Here is a 19,151-nt window from a genome sequence, read left to right as displayed (position 1 = left end):
CCCAGTTCCAGGGACTGTTCTGAGACTTACTCTTCCTGTAATGTTCTTAAAGATAAGGACTGTTTCTTGGTTAGCACAGTGCCTAATATATTGTTGGTGCTCAGTAAATGTTAGTTTAATTCCTTCTTTTCTTTGTTCATTTCTTCCTCCTTTGCTTCCCTTCGTGAAGGGAGTCTGTTTGGTGGGTTAGCTAGCACTCTTGTTTACAAGCAACAGCAACTCACATTGGGTCACTCACAGAAAGGGACTACTGTATAGCATAAGGGTAGTAGGGTATCTTATAGAATTTGGGAGGAGCCGATTTTCAGATATCAGCTGGAACTGGGTCTGCAATGTACTGGGACTTTTTCTTTACCTCTCACAATTCCTATTCCCAGAAATGGTATTCATCAGCCCAGTTTGGGTTCTATCAATTACAGCCAAAGGAGCAAGGTTGCAGTTCAGAAACTTCATTGCCTGAAGCCAATGATTATATGAATGGGAGGAGGCCCTTTTTAGAATTTGGAATGGTTGTCAGACAACTGGATAAGTGTTCATGAGGCGTGTGCACGATGCTCTTATTGGGGCAACTTGGGTCTACAATTCTTGGACCATTGGCTGCTGGGAGAATTCCAAATGGTAGGCAGCTTCCTACCTGAGAATGATTGAAATGCATTGGGGAAATGCTAAGGAGCTGCCTTCTCTCTAGTATGAAAAATAAAAATGTGTTTTGTTAGAAAGTTCACTTTTTGATACATTCTATATGTGTTGTCTTATATTTTTCTAGAACTTTAAAAGAGAGAAATCAATGAGCAACAAGAACTTGCCATTAATATCCTTTCTCCTATATAGAAATATGTAGTAGAATCTACCATCAGATCCACAGAGTGAATCAAAAGACTTGATATTAGCACTGGAGTCAGAGGATCATCCTGCCAGATTCTTTTTTATATTGTGTCATATACAGTTGTTATATTTGAAGGACATTATTTGATCCTACAAACTGATCTAGATATCGAGTTCAGCTCTTCCTCTACTTTCTTGCAGTGAAGCCAGGGTCATACATTACTTCTTGGAAGAAATTAATTTTAACCTAATTAGTCTTGGCTAATGACTAGATCAAACAGTTATTAGGGGCCTTCTTCCCTCTTTCTGTTCCTTCTTTGTTAGAATCCACTCTTAGTTCTTCCATGTTAGAATCCATTCCAGTAGTTAAAAAAAGATCAATTCCTTTTAAACTCAAATTTTAAAGTAAATATAATAAAACTAGAAGTTACCCAAACCCTGGCAGATGTAAAGAGTACTTACTATAATTTTAGGAGTCAATAAGCATTTTATGTAAAGGGCCAGATAGTAAATATTTTTGGCTATGCAGGCCATATGGTTCCCGGCACGGCTACTCAACAATGCCTTTGTAGTGTGAAAACAGCAATGGATAATATGGAAAGAAATGAGCATAGCTATGTTCCAATGAAACTTTACTTATGGATACTAAAATTCAAATTTCATGTAGTTTAAATGTGTCACAGAATATTATTCTTATTTTGATTTTTTTCATCACGTCACAATATACAAGCTATTTTTAGCTTGCAGACGCCACAAAAACAGGTGATGGGTCAGATTTCGGCTGCAGACATTAATTTGTCAAATCCTGCTTCAACTACCAGAGCAGATGATTGACACATCTGCTTGTCTGTCTTGGTTTAGCTTTCTTACTTCCAGGCTTTCTTGAGTGAGCATTTCTGAAAGAGCAAACAAAAGCAGTGCTTCTTTTGCTCTCAGTCTGAACTCATTCTTTCTTATGTAAGGTAATGTTAGCATTCAACTTCACTTGGCTTGGTGTGAGAACCCAAAGTCTGAAAGGCTTCTTTAAGCATTTGCACTTGAAGCAGTGCATTTTAGTGGTTCTGTAGGTGTACAATCTCTAAAACCAGGGAGAGAGATAATGATTCTGGGGAGAAGCAGTTTAAAAACAGTTCTAATTATTCAGGCAAGTTATTTTTACCAGACTTTAGGGGACAGATAAATGATCACATTGTTATTATTTTTATAGGTTATATTTCAAGAAGCTTTTCTGTTGAGAGTGATTAAATACCAAGTTTTAATTTCACTCACTTATGCAAGGAAAAATTTCCATTGCAGCAGACCTTTTTTTCTTTCCTTTCTTCTCTTTCTTTCTTTCTTTCTATAATTTACTACAGAAGACTCAGGGCTTTTGGGTTCCTCAGCTGAAGACTTATTTTTGCACAAAAAGACATGTGCTTCACTTAAAAGCTTGGGAAGATGGGAGAGATACAGGAAAGGGGAACTATAAGAAATCTTTGATGGTTACTATATTAAAAATACATAATATTTTTAATATAGTATATTAAAAATACATAACATTTTTAATATAGTATATTAAAAATACATAATATTAAGGTCAGGCATGTGTTTCATCCCTGTAATCCCAATGTCTTGAGAGACCAAGGTGGAGGATGACTTGAGTTTAGGTGTTCGAGACAAGCCTAGGCAACATAGGGAGACCTTGCCTCTACTATTTTTTTTTTTTTTTAAAGCAGTTGGGTGTGGTGGTGTGTATCTATAGATGCCATGACTTGGGAGGCAGAGGTGGGAGGATCACTTGAGCCCAGGAGGTTGAGGCCACAGTGAGCCATGATCACACCACTGCACTCTAGCCTGGGCAGCAGAGCGAGACCCTGTCTCAAAAATAACCAACCAACCAACCAAACAACAACAACAGAAAACCAAATCCACATTATATTACATGTGATATATGTAAAACGTTACATATAAAAATTATCTTCACCTATAAAATTAATAGTGGCAACAATAACTAAAATATGTTGTCACGAGAAGAATTTTCTGTGGAGTCTACCTAATAAAATCTAAGAATGAGCTAGTGATTGCAATAAGTGGATGCATACTGTGTGCCTAGGTTTTATACACTTACTCCTACTTAATCGTCATTGTTAGAGGAGGAAAGTAAGACTCAGGGAGGTCAAGGCCATGTAGCTGGTGAGTGGTGGAGCCAGCTTTCAGACCCAGGTCTACCTGTGAGCAGAGAGCTCTTTTCATGCCTCCGTGTTGTAACAGGTTCCAGGCATGGGTATTTCAGTTTCAGGGATTACATGATTCTTTTGAAGCACCCCTGACTGCATGCTGAAATATGCCATTCTATGTGACATGAGGTTCATAACACTGTTGGTTGACTTTATGATTAATTAATGTTGCTACCAACCTAACCCGACTACCCACGTGAATGTGGTTCTAGGTCTTCCCTGAGAGCATTTATAATTGAAATGTCAACTATACTGACATAATTCCGTTTATTTAAAAATATATGGTGAATTGAAAAAGATTCCTGAGACACACATTAAACTGAGTTCCAATAGGCTTGGGGGTTTTATAGGCCCCCCTGAAGTTGTATGTAGAATACTGTACACGTGTGTCTGTGTATTTTTTTGGGGGGGAAAAGGTTTCTAATCTTCATTAGATTCCGAAGATATGTGGAGCCATTACCCTCTAAAGTCAACTAGAATCAATTAGGAATATACCTGGTTGATTCTTATACAGAACCCTCATTCTGCATTGTGATACTGTAGACTCCTCTGTGGGACTCAACTCTGGTCTCTTTTCCCTTGGGCATCCGCAGCCCCCAACAGCACTGCAAATGTAAAACCTCCATAACTGCTTGTGATCAGTGGGAATAATTTTCCCAGTATAAGCCTTGCCTGATTCGGTCATTTCAAGCACTGGAAAGGCCAATGACTAACTTGGCATCGTCCTAAAGAGAAACTTCTGCCTCCAAAGTCCTCCGCTTCCTTGTGTAGCACTTTCCTCAAGTCCCACCCAGCCTCAGTTTCCTCTCCTGTAATAAAAGCATCAGCTGTGGGATTGGTAAGATATCTTCCACATCAGCAAATTCCAAGAGTTTATCACATTAGGCAAACCCAAATTGGAAAGGACATGACAAGCTATTTGGAATGGATGCTAAGGGGCTTGTTCTAATTCGATTGTGCATTTCACATCTTAGGGCCTCCGGTGACTTTGACAGTTACCTTCCTGGCAGGGGCAATGGCTCCAGGCCAGTGCTGGGGACAGTGGCTGGAAGTGGGAGTGGCGATTTTTCCCGACTTCCTTGTTTGGAGTAAACTTTGGTAACATTTGATGGCTAAGGGTTTGCCTTTCCATCTGTTGATGTGCTTTCTGGAAGCTCCCCCGTCTGCCAGAGCAAACATATCCAGAAGACGCACGACGCCAATTCAGCCATTCCTTTGTGTCCCCAAATCCCCCCAGCCTCCAAAGAGGCAGGGAGAAGCTGAAGCGGAAAACAGACGTGCCTGGGGCGCGCGGGCTCCGCGGTTGGCGGAGAGCAGCGTGGCCAGGCGGGGATCTCGGCGCCCACCCCCCTGCTCCGTCCACGCGCTCGGGCGCGCGTCCTCCCTTCCTGACACTCCTCCCGCCGCTTCAGGAACTCGGCTCGAAGATGGGGCAGTCGCTAGGGCTCCCGCCTCAGCCGAGCGCCTAGGGCTTTAGCGGTTGACGTTGAGTCCTCGCGCCTGTCTCCAGCGCGCCGCGGGGCTGAGAGTGATAGCGCGGCGGGCCGGGGGAGGATTCGCCGCCGAGCCCGGGGCTGCGCGCTCCGCCGCGGGGAGACCCCGGACGCCGCTGGCCGCGCAGCGAGGCCCCTGCCCGGCCGGCCGAGCCATGACGGACTCCAGCAACAGGAAGGAGGGCTTCAAAAAGTGCCGGAGCGCCACTTTCAGCATCGATGGCTACAGCTTCACCATCGGTGAGAACTTTCCACCCCCCTCTGACTCCTGGCTCAGGCTAACACCCTCTCGGGTGGCGGCCAGAGCTCCTTTCTAAGCGGGCTGGGGGAGCTCAGGGGTCGGGGTGGGGCCGGAGGGTGCTGGCCAGGCGGGAGTCCCCAGGAGCGGCGACGGGGTCTGTACTGGGTCGGGACAGAAGCCGCGCCCTGGGCTGTCCCCACCGCACCCCTTGCGGGCTCCCACCCGGCGTCGCGGGGAGGCTGGTTTTCAGCATCAAACCTTCCCGAACTGCTCGGTTTCCTGACCGTGATTTTAATAACGCAGGCCGGGGGAAAGGAGGGGTAGAACAGGGCTGGAGACGCCGCGATGGAGAGATGAAATAGGAATGCAGAGAGAGGGAGACAGCGACAGGAACATGTGGACATGATAGGCAGACAGAGCAGCAGGAACATCAGACACGGAGACACTGATAGAAACACCTAGACCCCAGAGATACAGAGACGGACGCCGAGACAGACTATTGGAGAGACAGGGATGTGGAGACAGTGGCAGAAACCAGAGAGGAGAGGCGGAGAGAGGCAGCGACCGGGAGAATTGGAGGGAGAGAGGGAGAGAGGGAGGGAGGGAGAGGGAGAGTGAACAATAGTTTCTATAACAGTTGAAACAAAGGAAAAAGGACACATGAAGAGAGAGAAAAGAACGGAGAGATTCAGAAAATACAAAGCAGAAAAAGAGGCCAATTCAGTCTCAGAGGGGACTCAGGGAGGGGTGATCATATGTCCTGCTACCGAAAGTATTTGAGAAAAAGCTGTGGTGTTTCTGAGCTGCAGGTGGGGTTTCCCTCTCCTGCCCTTGGGATTCCCAGTGGCCCCTGCTTTCTTTCCTCCTCAAGCCCTTCTCCAAGAGGGGGACGAGGGGGGAGTCGGGGGGGCGGTGTCCCTCAGGGAGCAGCAGGACCACAGGGTTGACCCTCTGGAGCTTTAGCATTTGAAGAGCTGGGTTCTTGATACTTCTACCTTCCGCCACACGTTGTGACTGTTTTGAAACAACTTGTCAGGAATTGCCTCCACATCTTCCTTGGAGGTGAGTAGAACCCAAGTCCCAGGTAGAGTCCTGGAGGCCTGCTCTTTGGATGTCGGTCTTTGGAGAACAGCAGGACAGAGGCAGGAGCTGCCCGAATTCCTACTTTTGGAAGTACTCAAGTTACTGTGGCCTTAATCTGAACAGAATTCCAAAGCCTTTGAAAACGAGGGGGTAGATTATTTTGCTTTTTGTGGGCTGTGTCTGCTTGGATGTATATCGAGAAAATACCAGGGACAAGAAGACACCAAAAAAAGGAGCTCATCTCAGGGCCAATTTTGTTCTTTATGAATTAGCCCAAGGTTTCTGGGGCATGGAGCGAACACTTGCCCTTCTCCAAATGTACCAAATCCCACTACTCTGAGCCTTTGCCCAGTCTGTTCCCGCAGGCAGGAATGCCGTTCTCCCAACTCAGCATTGAGAAATCTTGTCTGTGCTTCAGATCCTGGCTCTCATTTTCCACTTCCCCCACTCTCCTTCCCCATCACAAAGAATTTCTCCCTTGGCACCCCCTTCAGTCCCCGGGTTCTCTGTTGGAGCTCACACCCTGCCTTGAATCAGTGATTTAGGCCACCTGTTGGTAGTCCTCATTGCATTAAAAGTTTCTTAAGGATGAGACTGCTTATTTATCTTTCCCTCTCAAATGGTGTTGGTAGGTGCTAAGGGAGTGTTTGTAGAAATGAATTAAAGGTTGCCAAAATCAAAAGTGTTTCATTAATAGGTCATTGTCATGTTAAATTGGTTTTCTTGGCTCTGGTAAGAAAATTCTCAAAAGTTATACCTGGTTGTTCTCATGAGATCTTATCCTTCAAAATGTGGCTTTCTAAAATCCAGGATCATACTGCAGTCCTCCTCCACCTGATATTTTCCCTCCCTGTTAGAAGAGGTGGTCTAGTAGATTGGTATGGTCTGGTGTCAGAAGAGACCCTAAGAATGAGCTGATTGCTTCCAGGTGATATAGCTGCCAGCTTATTTAAGATAGTTGAGAATGTATTCATTTGCTTCTTTCTAATTATTCTTTTTCTTCCCCCTTTCCACGGACATTTATTCAATTTCCTATATTAAGAGAAATAACTTAGCACAATGCCTGCCACGTGGCAAACATTCAATAAATAGTAATTATAATTATTCAAGGCACTAAGCTAATATCATCGGGAGTTTGTGAAGGTAAATCAGACTTAGAATCTGTGTTCAAGGAATTTGTATTCTTGGAGTGATGTGATATGTTCATACATAACCATTTTAAAAAGTAGAAATTAGTAAGTGCCAGAGAGACATTTAAGAAATTTTAGGCAAGTTTGGAAGAAAATACAATAGTAAAAAAGGAAGAAAGAAAAATCAGCTGTCATTTTATCATCCAGTGCTAAATATTAATATTTCTTCTATATACTTCCAACATGTGCATTTCTTTTTTACAAAATAAAATCATAATGTTTGAAAAGTGTGTTACTTAAAAAAAAAACCTTATTAGTTTTGTCTCATGCTATATATAAAGTATTTTAAAAATCAACTTCCTATTGTTGGCTATTTAGGTTACTTTTAATTGTCACCATAATAAACAGTGATTAAAAAATGAAATCTTTGGGTATATCCATGAGTCCTTTTATTTTAAAAAATTATTTGTTTATTTTTTTGAGAGAGTCGTGCTCTGTCTCAAAAAAAAAATAAAATAAAAATAATTTGCCCAGTGGTGCAACTGCAGTGGTGCAATCTCAGCTCACTGCAACCTCTGCCTCCCAGGTTCAAGCAATTCTCCTCCTCAGCCTCCTGAGTAGCTGGGATTACAGGTGCACACCACCATGCCCAGCTAATTTTTGTATTTTTAGTGGAGATGGGGTTTTACCATATTGGTCAGGCTGGTCTTGAACTCCTGACCTTGTGATCCGCTTGCCTTGGCCTCCCAAAGTGCTGAGATTACAGGTGTGAGCCACCACACCCGGCCATCCATGAGTACTTTTTAAAGATAACCTTTTAGAAGCTTAATTGCTTAGTCCAAGAGTATGAACATTTTTAGGAACTTTAAAACATATTGCTCAACTGCCTTGTGACAAGACAGCTTCTACTCCCACCAGCAACATTTCAACAGCTCTAAAAGGTAGCTGTTATGACCCTTGTTTTAGGAGAAGAAACTCCCAAGATTCCAGAGGAAGTAATTTGCCAGAAGACATACAGCTGGGCGGTGGCAGAGTGAGATTTAAACCACATCTGTCCTGACCCCTCAGCCCAAGATTTGTCCCACACATCATGCTGCCTGCCACAGTGGACTTTATTTCTGTTGGAGCCTTGGGACGAATCCATCATCCTGCAGCAGAGAGATCTGGGAGTTTGTCAGTTCTGCTTAACCAGCCCAGGCTGGAGCAAAACCAGACAGAGATGGGACCATTGGTGCAGGTGGGACAGAGTTGCTGCTCCCTGGAGGAATATCAGGTAGAAGAAACAAGCTTAGTTAATCTGCCTCTCACCGGGTTCCCTCAGTCTCATGCTTCCCTGTCCCAGGGCAAATGGTTTCGCATCCTCTTTATATAATTTTCTCAGGTCATGAAACGGGTATGTGGTCAGAGGTCTTGGAAACAAGACTATGAGACTGAACACGTGCCACATCCAGAAGCGCTGACTTTCAAAGCACCTTGGTACTTTGAAAGTTCCATCCCTGGGAAGCCATTGAACTTATGATTGCAGCAAGTGATTATCTTGATGAGCATTAATCGAAGGCCCTATGTAGAAGTGCAAGTGTAAATTGACTCTGGTGAGGTAGTACTTGTGAAGGAGCATTTGCATATGAAGTGAATGATTCTGGTGCGTAGGTGCAGTACTTTGTATTTCAGAAGAACTTTCCTTCTGGAGTTTGGATGTCTATTTGGGTTTGTATTAAGTCATTCACAGATTCCTGCTTTCTCCAGAAGGCTGCCTGAAATACAAACAAACACCTCCCCCTCAAAGTGATGTATGTCTGCCAAAAACAAAAGCACATTTTTTTTTAAATCCCCTGAGTGGGCCCCACTCGCTCTCTTTTCATGCTTCTCCCCCTTCATTTCACAGATGAGAAAATGGGGCTGAGGGAGGACCCATCATATCCCTCCTTCCCTAGGTGATGGCCTGCAGGTGTCAGAAGGAGGTGGGTGAAACCAGAGGCTCAGAGGGATGTGAAGTTGCTGGAGTGAATGTCAAAGAGGCTTCTTCCTTCAAAAAATAGGTTCTATTAGTGTTGTGGAAAATTCTAGGCCTGTACTGAAGAGGTGTTGCTAACAGAGAGATGTGTTTCCTGTAGCAATAGCCACTGGCTCTTCTGCCCTGTGTTTCTCTCCTTGGGTTGTCCCAGAGGAGGAAAAACAAGAAGCCCTGGACAGCAATCGGAGGCTTGAGGGGCTGGGAGTGGGGGTACCTTTGGACAGCGGGGTACAGAGGTGAAGCTGAAGGGAGGAGGTTTGCTGGTGGATGTTCCTCTTAGAGGGGATCCGGGCAGGGAGGGCTCTGTGGGTGGCGGAGGCCTGAGCGTCTTGGCTGCATGCGCTGGGGGTGTGGCCCACTCTCCAGCCCAGGCAGAGAGGCCCCTGGCCTCCCCTGGGGCATATGGCTGAGGACTTTCTTAGCCCAGACTGGTCTCTGTGCTCTCTCAGCTGAGTGTCTTGTCTGCTTTCCATCTGCCTGCTTGTATGTCTGTCTGGGTGGAAGCAAGAACTTTGGACCTTTTACACCTGATTGGGAATGATGGTGGGGAGAAAACAACCCAGTAAGGATCCCAGGTAAAATATTCTATGGCCACCTCCCAGGGCCCATGGACCTCATTCCCTCCCTCACTCATATCTCAGAGTCAGAGTCAGGTGCAGCAGGGAAGAGTGGGAAGAGGAGTCTGCAAACGGAGGCTTGTGGCCTCTGCTCTGCTGTTCATCCTCTTCCATTCTGCACTGTGGGCAAATCACATGATCTCTGAGCCTCAGTTTTGTCACATGTAAAATGGGGAGTACGATCCTTAGTTATGGCACTGTGGTGAGGATCAAGTGAAGGTATGCACGAAGCAACTCCTCTTTAACTCTAAAATGCCTTCCAGATGCCTCTTGCTATTAGGCAGAGTCAATGCTGGTTAAAACCAGTGTATGCCTCTTCATAGCATTGGCACTTTTACCAAGAGCCGCCTGTGTTTAGCCTGAGGAGCTCTCACAATGGAGTTGTCATTGTCAGCAAACAATTAGAGTGCACACTTTTAGGGGGCCAGCTGACACGTTGCATTAGCTGTGGGAAACCCTGGGCTTTGGAGTCACACATTGATTGATCATGCCCATCAGGTGAGCCATTTAGCTTCTCTCAGCCTCAGTTTTCTTCTCTGAATAAATGGAGGTAGTAACACCTTCGTTGTGGGTGAACCATGGCCAGGGAATTGAAGTGCCATGCACAGTACCTGGCTGTCACACTGTGGGTGTCTGTTCAATGTCCCTTCCCTTTGCCTAAAATCATACTGTGAGTAGAGCTGGTGCTGGCTGCGAGTGGGCAAGCATCAGTGGTGTGATCCTGAGGGTTTGTGGCTGCTCTCTGTGGATGGGCAGCCAGGACATCCTGTACAACTGTGCTGGCCTCTGACACCAGATGAGACTAAGAGTTAAGTGGGCACTGGGCACCCTGCTGCCCTCCCACAGGCTGTTGCACCTTCCGGAGCCACACAGTGTGCCTGGCATGTCTATTCAGCCTCCACAGACCTGGACAGCGTCCACCTGGGGCCATGGGGAAGTCGGGAGTGGTGGGGAGAATAGCAACTAAGAAATGGCAAGCCTGAGCTTGGTTTTGAGATCAGCCTAGAACACAGCAGGAGGAAGGGACCAGGATGGGCAAATTGCACTGAGTAGAGTCCAGAATGTAACAGCCTCTGGAGTTAGACACTTGTGGTTCAGATCCAGAACCCATTGTGATCTTAAAGAGGTGGCGTTTCATGGCTAATGTTAAGACTCCTAAGCTGTAAAATGGACATAACAAATAGTATTTACCACACTAGGTGGGAAATCTAATCAGATAGTGCAATTAGAACACTTAGTAGGGCACAGTAACATAATGCCCTGACTGCAGTATTTTTAGGATTCTGAAAATATTTTAATTTCTTTTAAAATCAAAGGACAAAATAGACTTTTTGATTGAATAAAATATCTTACTTCATAAAGTTTCTGTCAAGCTCTAAAGATCTGCAGTACATCCTACACTTAAAAATTTGGTAAACGGGTAGATTTCATGTTAAGTGTTCTTACCTCAACAAATAATAAAGTTAAGAAAATTTAACATTACTATGTTCTTCATTTCAATGCAATCCTAAAATATATTTTAAATTTTTAAAGATTATTTTTTGTGGGGGAAGGGACCCACAAAAGCAAAAGTTTCTAGGGCCCATGAGAGTCATAATGGAACTCTAGCTTCCAGCACAGGGCCTGGTACAGTCAAGGCATTCAAAGTTGTCATCTATGATTATTGGTAGGTTAATAAATATTTGCTGAACATAACACTGAACTAGACGCTGTGGAAGGGTGGGGAACCACGGGTGAGAAAATCACAGAGTAGTAGAAAACACATACTGGACTCAGAATTAGGAGATGGGGTTAGCCCCTTAACTAACTTGCTCTTTGATCCTGGATAAGACACTTAACATGGGCCTCGGTTTCTCCATCTGTAAGCAAGCTGGTTAAGTAAGGGAACCTGCGATTCCTGCCCCTCCTAGAAGAGGTGAGCTTTGAGTCCTGACCCTGGCCTTCCCAGAGGAGGTGAGGTGCAGGGGAATGGCCAAGGGAGGTGCACAGGGGATTTGTAGTGATGGATGCTTTGCAGAGTTCAGAACAAAGAGGAGGCAAATTGTGTGCAGCACTAGTTAAGAGCCCATAGGTGAAATTGTCCATGAAGTAAATATACTAGGCTTTGTGTATATAGCATTGTACAGTTTTCTTGCTTACAGTGAAGTTTAATAACCATTGAGCTAAACTCAAGAAAGGACCAAAGGCAAGTCCATGTGTTGTTTCCTGGGCCTTCCAGCTATTTCACCTATATGCTGACTATCAAATTCCAACGGGAAATGGGGACTAGCTGCAGATCTCCAAGTGATTCTGAGTGCCTGCAGGGTTAGCTTCATTCTGATGTGATGTGTAACGTTTATGACTTCAATTCATGCTACTAGATTTGTTATGAAGAATAAACGTAAGAATGAATAATAGACTAATAATAGAATGGAAGCATCTAGCATGGAGCCAGCTTGATAGATGCTTGTTGGACTTGAGTGGCAGTCTGTGCAGAGGGTAAGATTGTGGATTCTGGAGTTTGACTGCCTTGGTTGAATTTTGGCTTCACAGTTTATTAGCTGTGTAATTTTGGACAAGTTACTTAACCTCTCTGTATTTCAAATACTCATCTGTTAAAAGTAGATAATAATATTACCTACCTCTTAGGTTGTTAGAGGATTGAATGAGTTAATATACGTTAAGCACTCAGAACAGCACTTGGTACAAAGTAAGTTCTATATAAATGTTTTCATTATTATATATTTATAGTTTACATCCATTATATGATATTTTTATAATATAATTAACTTGAAAATAATAATATCCAACTCTGAGTCCTTGACCCAATCGCCACATATACTGTTGCTTGAAAATCTTTAAGGATGGCTTTGTCTTCTGCTTTCTGTTGTTCAAAATTGGCATTTTTCAAGTGCTTCACTTTTATGGCTTTGGGTTATGATCTCTTGATGCTTTATGGTTGTTCTTGATGGTTCCAGGTGTCCCCATTTCCTCAGCTGGTTAAGCATCTTCAGGATTTAGTGTGTCACTTGTGATGATTTTGCAAAGTGAGTTCCTAGCTGCCAGGCTCTTGTTAGGATGTTAGCTCTCCTAGGCCAGGATGCTGGGTGGAAAGGCAAGTGATACAGAAGGCCTGGGCTCTAGACCCAGTTCTGGCACTTCCTGTCCCTGTGGCTGTGGGAGCGATCATTCACCTCTGTGAGCCTTGGGGCCTTCATTAATAAATGGGGATGGCAATTCTTTCTTTGTTGCATTGTTGGGAGGGTTCAAGAGGATGAGGAATGCAGGAAACCAGTGCACTCTGGGTGCTTGTTAATTGGTAGCTGTTGGCTGTGATGGTGGAGAGACTCTGAAGTCAGAGTGTGGGCAAGACTCCCAGACCCACAGCTGCTTCCCTGGATGGTGCTCACCCGCCTGCCTCTGGCTGCTTCCACCAACCCTCTACCAGCCACTTATGTAGCATCCTGGCATGGCTGCAAGGCTGTCTTTGTTTTAGGGTAGGATTTCCGACCAGGCCAGGGATCTGGAGTTCCTGTCTCAGCCAAGCCGGGTGCTTTCAGCTGGGTTGGGGTAATTGGTGCCAGCTGCTTTGGGGTGAGCTGGTTGGCACTTCCTTTGCTGCTGGCAGACAGGCACTGGAGTGTGTTGGGACCTTGGCCTGAGAACCAGGCCTTCCCCAGGGGACCCTGGGCAGGCTTGCAGGCAGTGTTGCTAAAAGTTAGTTTTTACTTGGTGGAGGGCAGTTATCTCCTGGACAAAGGTCCAAAGCACTCAAGTCTCTGCCCTTGAGTATTAGGTCACATGTGTTGCTGCCAGAGTTTGAGAATAAACCATATTGCAGGAATTGATTTGCTGACTTTCTCTTTGCTTCCCCAAATGGCTGTGCTTCCTCTCTTCTTGGTAACTTCATAGAGTGGCTCAGGAATGATTCCATGGGCTTGGAGAACAGGAGAAGAAATCCCTTCTGGACTTGTATGGACTAGTAACTACCAGCGTTATAGATAGTCTAATTCAACTTTCACAAGGTGAAATAAGACAGATGAAGAAAGGACTTGTTCAAGGTCAAAGTAATAAGTGATGGTTTCAGTGCAGTTCAACTATAGGGCTCTTTCCTGGTTCATTCTTTCCCTCCCTCCCACCCTTCCTTCCTTCCTCTCTTTCTCTATCTCTTTCTCTTTTTTTTTTTTGGTTTTGCTATATTGGACCTGCTGAATTACATATTTCATTTCTCAGACATACTGTCTCTTAGAGATTATTTCAATAAAATTTTTGTAGTATATATGGTGGAGAGAATATTCCTTCTTTATTCTTGGACAAACCAGAATGTGAATTGCTAAATTGTCATGTTCACCACTTATGAAATATCTGACCACTTATTTATTTAGTTTTTAGAGAGCGTCTTGCTTTGTCACTCAGGCTGGAGTACAGTGGTACAATTATGGTTTACTACAGCCTTGACCTCCTGGGCTCAAGTGATCCTTATACCTCAGCCTTCCAAGTAACTGGGACTACAGGTTTGCAGCACCATACACAGCAAATTTATTTTAGACATGGGGTCTTGCTGTGTTGCTCAGGCTGGTCTTCAACTCATGGGCTCAAGTGATCCTTCTGCTTTGGCCTCCCAAAGTCTTGGGATTACAGGAATGAGCCACCATGCTTGGCCTCTGGCCACTTTTTTTTAACCTTTCCAAATCTTGTTTCTTAATCTTATAAACTAGGAATAATAATATTTACATATGACATAACATGTGTAAAGTTCTAGCCCAGTAATGACAATTGCAGGTGCTTATAAAATATTGATTCCTTCCCCTTCCCTTTTCTTTTTCTTAGTTCATGCCAAACCTGGAGGTATTTCTGCTGGCTTAGATGTTTGCCCAGTAATCACAAGTATGGGAATCCTCCAGCCCTTTGGAAGTTTCATCTCTCTGAGAGGCCCTAGGAGAAAGCTGGCATTGTTTTTCTCTGACTTTGGGCCCAGGGATCACATATTAACGCAATAGGATTTAAGCAGTGAGTGGGAAAGTGAATGGATTTCTTTTTTAAAGTCATTAATTTACAGTTTCTCAGAAAGGTCCACTGTATCTAGTGACTCATCTTTAGTAGTTGGAAGTTACTTTCACTTTTCAAATTCCGTCAAGTTAGTTAATATTGGAGGGGAATCCATCATCTCTTAAAAGAGGGAACCAACAGGACTTGAGCCAGACTAGATTCCAACTGTCTGCTGGGCACCACGGAAACCCAATTTTCCAACAGGAGGCATTTTCTTTCTTTCTCATCTGGGTCATCCGTGAGGCCAACTGTTTAAGACAATGAAAAATGTTTAAAAGATGCAGAATTTAGTCCAGTTGTGTAAGACCGTAAGCCTGGTCTTAGTGATTAGTTCAGGGAGGCTATTTTTGGGGGTAACTATTCAAGCCCTTGCCCCCATGTTGCTGATGATGAGAGGCTTTACTGATGGTGAAGGACTTTCCCAAATATCAGCTCATTTGATTCTACCAATTTCCCTGAAAGAGAACTATGAGCAGCTCCATTGTACAGATAGAGAAACTGGTACTCCAAGAAGTTGGAGTGACTTGTTTCAGAACCATAACTCCAATCCAGTTTCTACAATTTGTTTTTTTAAGATGGAGTCTTACTCTGTTGCCCACGCTGGAGTGTAGTGGCACAATCTTGGCTTACTGCAACCTCTGCCTCCCAGGTTCAAGTGATTCTTCTGCCTCAGCCTCCCAAGTAGCTGGGATATGGGGATTCAGCCTGTTGGCCAGGCTGGCCTCGAACCCCTAACCTCAAGTGATCCGCCTGCCTGGGCCTCCCAAAGTGTTGGGATGACAGGTGTGAGTCACTGAGCCCGGCTAGTTACTACATGTTTGAAAGCTTGGGCTTCTGAACTAGAAATCTGGGATCCACTGCAGATTCCTTTCCCTGAGCAGATTCCCTCCCTCACCTCATGAAATTAGTATTCAAAGTCTGTAGGCCTTTTGATCCTGCTGCCCTTCCATTTAAAACCCAGCAGGGAGATTCCCATTGCATGCAGGATCAAGCCCACCTTCCCAGGTAGAGCCCATGGGCCTTCCATGACCTGGCTTTCCCATTTCTCTGGACTCACACCTTGCAGTGCCCTGCCTGCCCTGCCTGTGCACAGCCGTAACCACTCACTTGGCCTGTCTTTATGGAGTGCATTCTTTATGGCAGCTATTGTGTTAGGCACTAGGAATACTATGTGAGCAACAAGCCAGCCCAATGTCATGGTGTTGACAGCCCAGTGGGGACCACAGACATTGGTATAACTGTGCTCTGTCCTCTGATGGCAAGGCCAGGGTGCGGCGGTCATGCCTGGCAGCGGTATTTAATTTGTCTGGGGGTTGTGATGGGTTTTCCTGGTGAAGAGTGTCGGGGAGGAGATGGGAGAGCCTTCAGGTAGATCAGGCAGCCTGTGCAGAGGCCCTTTGGCTGGAGGGAGGAGCTGGGCTATTGAGGGCTATGAACGTATCAAGAAGTTGCTGGAAGGTGAGCAGAGCTCTCACTATGTGAGGCCTTATAGGCCCACTGGAGGATTTTGGTCTTTTCCTCTACAGCAGTAGAAGGTAGTTGGCCATTTTAAGGAGAGGGGACAAGATCAGATTTGTGTTTATAAAACACACACTCTGGCTATGCTGTGGAGCATCAATTAATGAGAGTTTGCTGAATTTTCTTGCTATTGTGTATTAATGATAACTAGCCATTTCTGTGCAGGCTGCGTTCTTCCTTTCTATCTGGGACTTCCTGTATCCTTCTGGGTATTAATTCTCTCTTCCAAACAAACCAGACAAACTTTTAGGCTGCCAGAGCAGTAGGTGGTCCTTGGGGGCTGGAGGCTGTCTTAGTTTTCCTAATTACTTAATTCATTTTTTAACAAAATGAAGATAGCATTATTAATCTTATTTGCCTATAAAAATGATCCATATTCATTTTCAGAGCTCAGGAAAGAAAACCTCATTATCCAGAGATGACCTCTGTTAATATCCTATGCTTGGTTCATGTAATAGTCTATTTTAGTTCTATTTAAATGGGATCATACATGTTGAGTCTATTTTAGTTCTATTTAAATGGGATCATACATGTTGTTCTAGTACCTGCTTTTAAAACTTAATTGTACGGCGGCTCACACCTGCAATCCCAGCACTTTGGGAGGCTGAGGCGGGTGGATCATGAGGTCAAGAGATCGAGACCATCCTGGTCAACAGATCAAGACCATCCTGGTCAACATGGTGAAACCCCATCTCTACTAAAAATATAAAAATTAGCTGGGCATGGTGGCACATGCCTGTAGTCCCAGCTGCTTGGGAGGCTAAGGCTGGAGAATTGCTTGAACCCAGGAGGCGGAGGCTGCGGTGAGCCAAGATCGCACCATTGCACTCCAGCCTGGGTAACAGGAGCGAAACTCTGTCTCATAAAAAAGAAAAAAAAAAACTTAATTGTATATATGGATATTTTAAATTAGTCAGATCTCTTCCTCTCTATAATTTAGTGCCTAGCCTTTCTTTTGTGTTTGTATCAGCTTCCCTAACCCTGAATGCCCTATGACGCAAGTGAAACTTTTCTGAGTATTTCACTGTATGACCTATTTTGGCAGAGGTGTCTCACCAATTATATGCACACATATTTTATATACAAACATACCTTCCACACACCATGTATACTTCTTCCCACACACCGTGTATACTTCTACTTTCTTTGTATTTGAGCATTTGCTATATGCCAGATGCTGTTCTAAGGGCTTTGTAAGCAGCAGCTCATTTAATTTCTCATTTTTGAATGAGGAAACTAAGATACTTATCGAGGGAAGTGGAGAGATCTGGGTTTGAATCTGATGCTACAGTGGTGATGTGGGAGCTTGACTTTGCATGGGAGATGTCAGAGGAAGTGCCCTTCTTACACCTGTGGGACATGCCTTGGGTAAAAATCCAAAGCACTTTTGGGACATCTATCATCTCCTTTTAGCATCCCAATGAGAGGGTTTATGACTTTATAAGAGGGAAACTGGGTATTAAGTTCTTAGAGGTAGAATGTTTCTTACAGTATGTTTCAGCAGAAAGCTCCGTCAGCCACTCATTCCTTCCTACATTCTCTTACAAACATTAGTTGAGGGCCTACTGATCTTCCTGCAAGTATAGGGAGATATTAAAGAATTTTCTCATCCTTGAAAAGCATGTGGGCTTGTGGGGAGACTGATACTGACAAGTAACATGCTGAGGCCAAGTGCTGTTTGGGGGATTTATAAAGGATGACGATAACACAGGGGGAGGGGTTGGCAAAGGCTTGGACTCAGTTTTTCCCACTCTTGTTTTATCTCCCCCTCTCCCTCTCCCCTCCCCGCCCCTCCCCTCCCCTTCCTTGCCCTCCCCTCCCCACCCCTGTCCCCATAACATTTCCCTCTCAATTCTCTCCCTCCCTCTCTCCTCCTTCTTTACCCTTCCTTCCTTTCACTGTTCTTCTTTCCTGTTCCTTTTCTCCTTTTCTTTTCCTTTCCTTCAGCTTTATTGAGGTGTAATCTACATACCATAAAATTTACCCATTTTAAGGGTACAATTCAACAAGTTTTAGTGAATTTACAGTTGTGCAATCATCACCATGTGTAAGTACTTCATTCTGTTTTATTTTGAATAATATTCCATTATATGAACATATACATTTGTTTATCCATTCACTAATTGTTGAATACAGGTTGTTTCCAGTTTTTGGTTATTATGAATAATGTTGTTATAAATATTTACATACATGTCTTTGTGTGGACATATGTTTTCAGTCTCTTGGGTAGATTATTAGGAGTGGAATTGTTGGATTGTATGGTAAATTATTTTATAACTGCCAAACTTTTCCAAAGTGTCTGCACCGTTTTATGATTCCACCAGCTATGTATGAGAGTTCTTGAGTTTTAAAAGAGTAGGAATGAGCCATGTCAGTGGTTCTCAAACACTGCAGCAACGGGGCTGGCTGCATAAGAACCAAATGGAGAGTTTGTTAAGGATTTCTGGGCTCCATGCTCCAAAGATTCCAATCCCGTAATTGTGGGTTGGACCTGGCATATGAATTTTAATTTATTATTTTTGAGATGGAGTCACACTGTTGCTCAGGCTGGAGTGCAGTGGCGCGATATTGGCTCACTGCAATCTTTGCCTCCCGGGTTCAAGCTATTCTCCTGCCTCAGCCCCCCAAGTAGCTGGAATTACAGGTACCTGCCATCATGCCTGGCTAATTTTGTATTTTTGTAGAGATGGGGTTTCACCATGTTGGCCAGGCTGGTCTTGAACTGGCTTCAGGTGATCCACCCACCGTGGCCTTCCAAAGTGCTGGGATTATAGGCGTGAGCCACTGTGCCGGCCTGGCATATGCATTTTTAGAAAGCTAAGTGATTCTGCTGTGCACCTTGTTTAGGAATCACTGAGCTGGATGAGCCTGGGGATGGGATGGGCAGGGGAGAAATTTTGGGAACATTCTAGACAGACAAAACACCATGTATAAGAACAGTGTGATAAGCCGGGCGCGGTGGCTCACGCCTGTAATCCCAGCCCTT

At 44.3% G+C, this 19,151-nt stretch overlaps 1 protein-coding gene across 1 annotated transcript in view; it reads left to right on the top strand.

Moving 5' to 3' along the window:
• Positions 1-4,507: 4,507 nt before the first annotated feature.
• The window catches only part of PDE1C (phosphodiesterase 1C), a 548,731-nt gene continuing 534,087 nt past the window's right edge, over positions 4,508-19,151 (top strand). The window contains exon 1 of the mRNA XM_017527132.2: positions 4,508-4,774. Within this exon, the coding sequence (XP_017382621.1) occupies positions 4,690-4,774 (85 nt within the window). The 5' untranslated portion in view covers positions 4,508-4,689. The remainder of the gene's footprint in view (positions 4,775-19,151) is intronic.

The sequence above is a fragment of the Cebus imitator genome, unplaced genomic scaffold (assembly GCF_001604975.1).
Source record: "Cebus imitator isolate Cc_AM_T3 unplaced genomic scaffold, Cebus_imitator-1.0 Scaffold45, whole genome shotgun sequence".
NCBI classification, from domain to species: domain Eukaryota; kingdom Metazoa; phylum Chordata; class Mammalia; order Primates; family Cebidae; genus Cebus; species Cebus imitator.
This window is presented reverse-complemented; position numbering and strand designations above follow the sequence as displayed.